Raw genomic sequence first — 354 nt, 5'->3', positions numbered from 1 at the left:
GCCCGGCGCCCTGCGCCACTCAGTGCACCACGACCTGCACCACCCAGTGCGTGGAGCCTTGTGCCACCCAGTGCGTGGAGGTCTGTCCCCCTAAGTGCATCGACGTCTGCGTAAAGCCGTGTCCCACTCAATGCACCACCCAGTGCGTGGAGCCCTGTGTCACCCAGTGCTCCACCAAGTGCGTGGAGCCCTGCCCAGCCCCGTGCACGGAGGTTTGTACCACCAAGTGTGTTGATAAGTGTGAGACGGTGTGTCTGGAGCCATGCGGCACCGTCTGCACCCGCCCGTGCTGATCACCCTAACGCGTGAGCCTGGCACGCGGCCCTGGTGCTCTGGATATCGACAGGCTCCTGA

The 354-nt window shown here is 64.4% G+C and overlaps 1 protein-coding gene across 1 annotated transcript in view; it reads left to right on the top strand.

The window, feature by feature from the left end:
* Positions 1-293, top strand: part of LOC104489766 (proline-rich protein 9-like) — a 660-nt gene extending 367 nt beyond the window's left edge. The window contains exon 2 of the mRNA XM_010131966.1: positions 12-293. Within this exon, the coding sequence (XP_010130268.1) occupies positions 12-293 (282 nt within the window). The remainder of the gene's footprint in view (positions 1-11) is intronic.
* Positions 294-354: the final 61 nt, after the last annotated feature.

This window comes from Buceros rhinoceros, unplaced genomic scaffold (genome assembly GCF_000710305.1).
Source record: "Buceros rhinoceros silvestris isolate BGI_N320 unplaced genomic scaffold, ASM71030v1 scaffold10442, whole genome shotgun sequence".
Lineage (NCBI taxonomy): Eukaryota > Metazoa > Chordata > Aves > Bucerotiformes > Bucerotidae > Buceros > Buceros rhinoceros.
The sequence above is the reverse complement of the archived record's forward strand: the minus strand, read 5'-3'. Positions and strand labels throughout refer to the sequence as shown.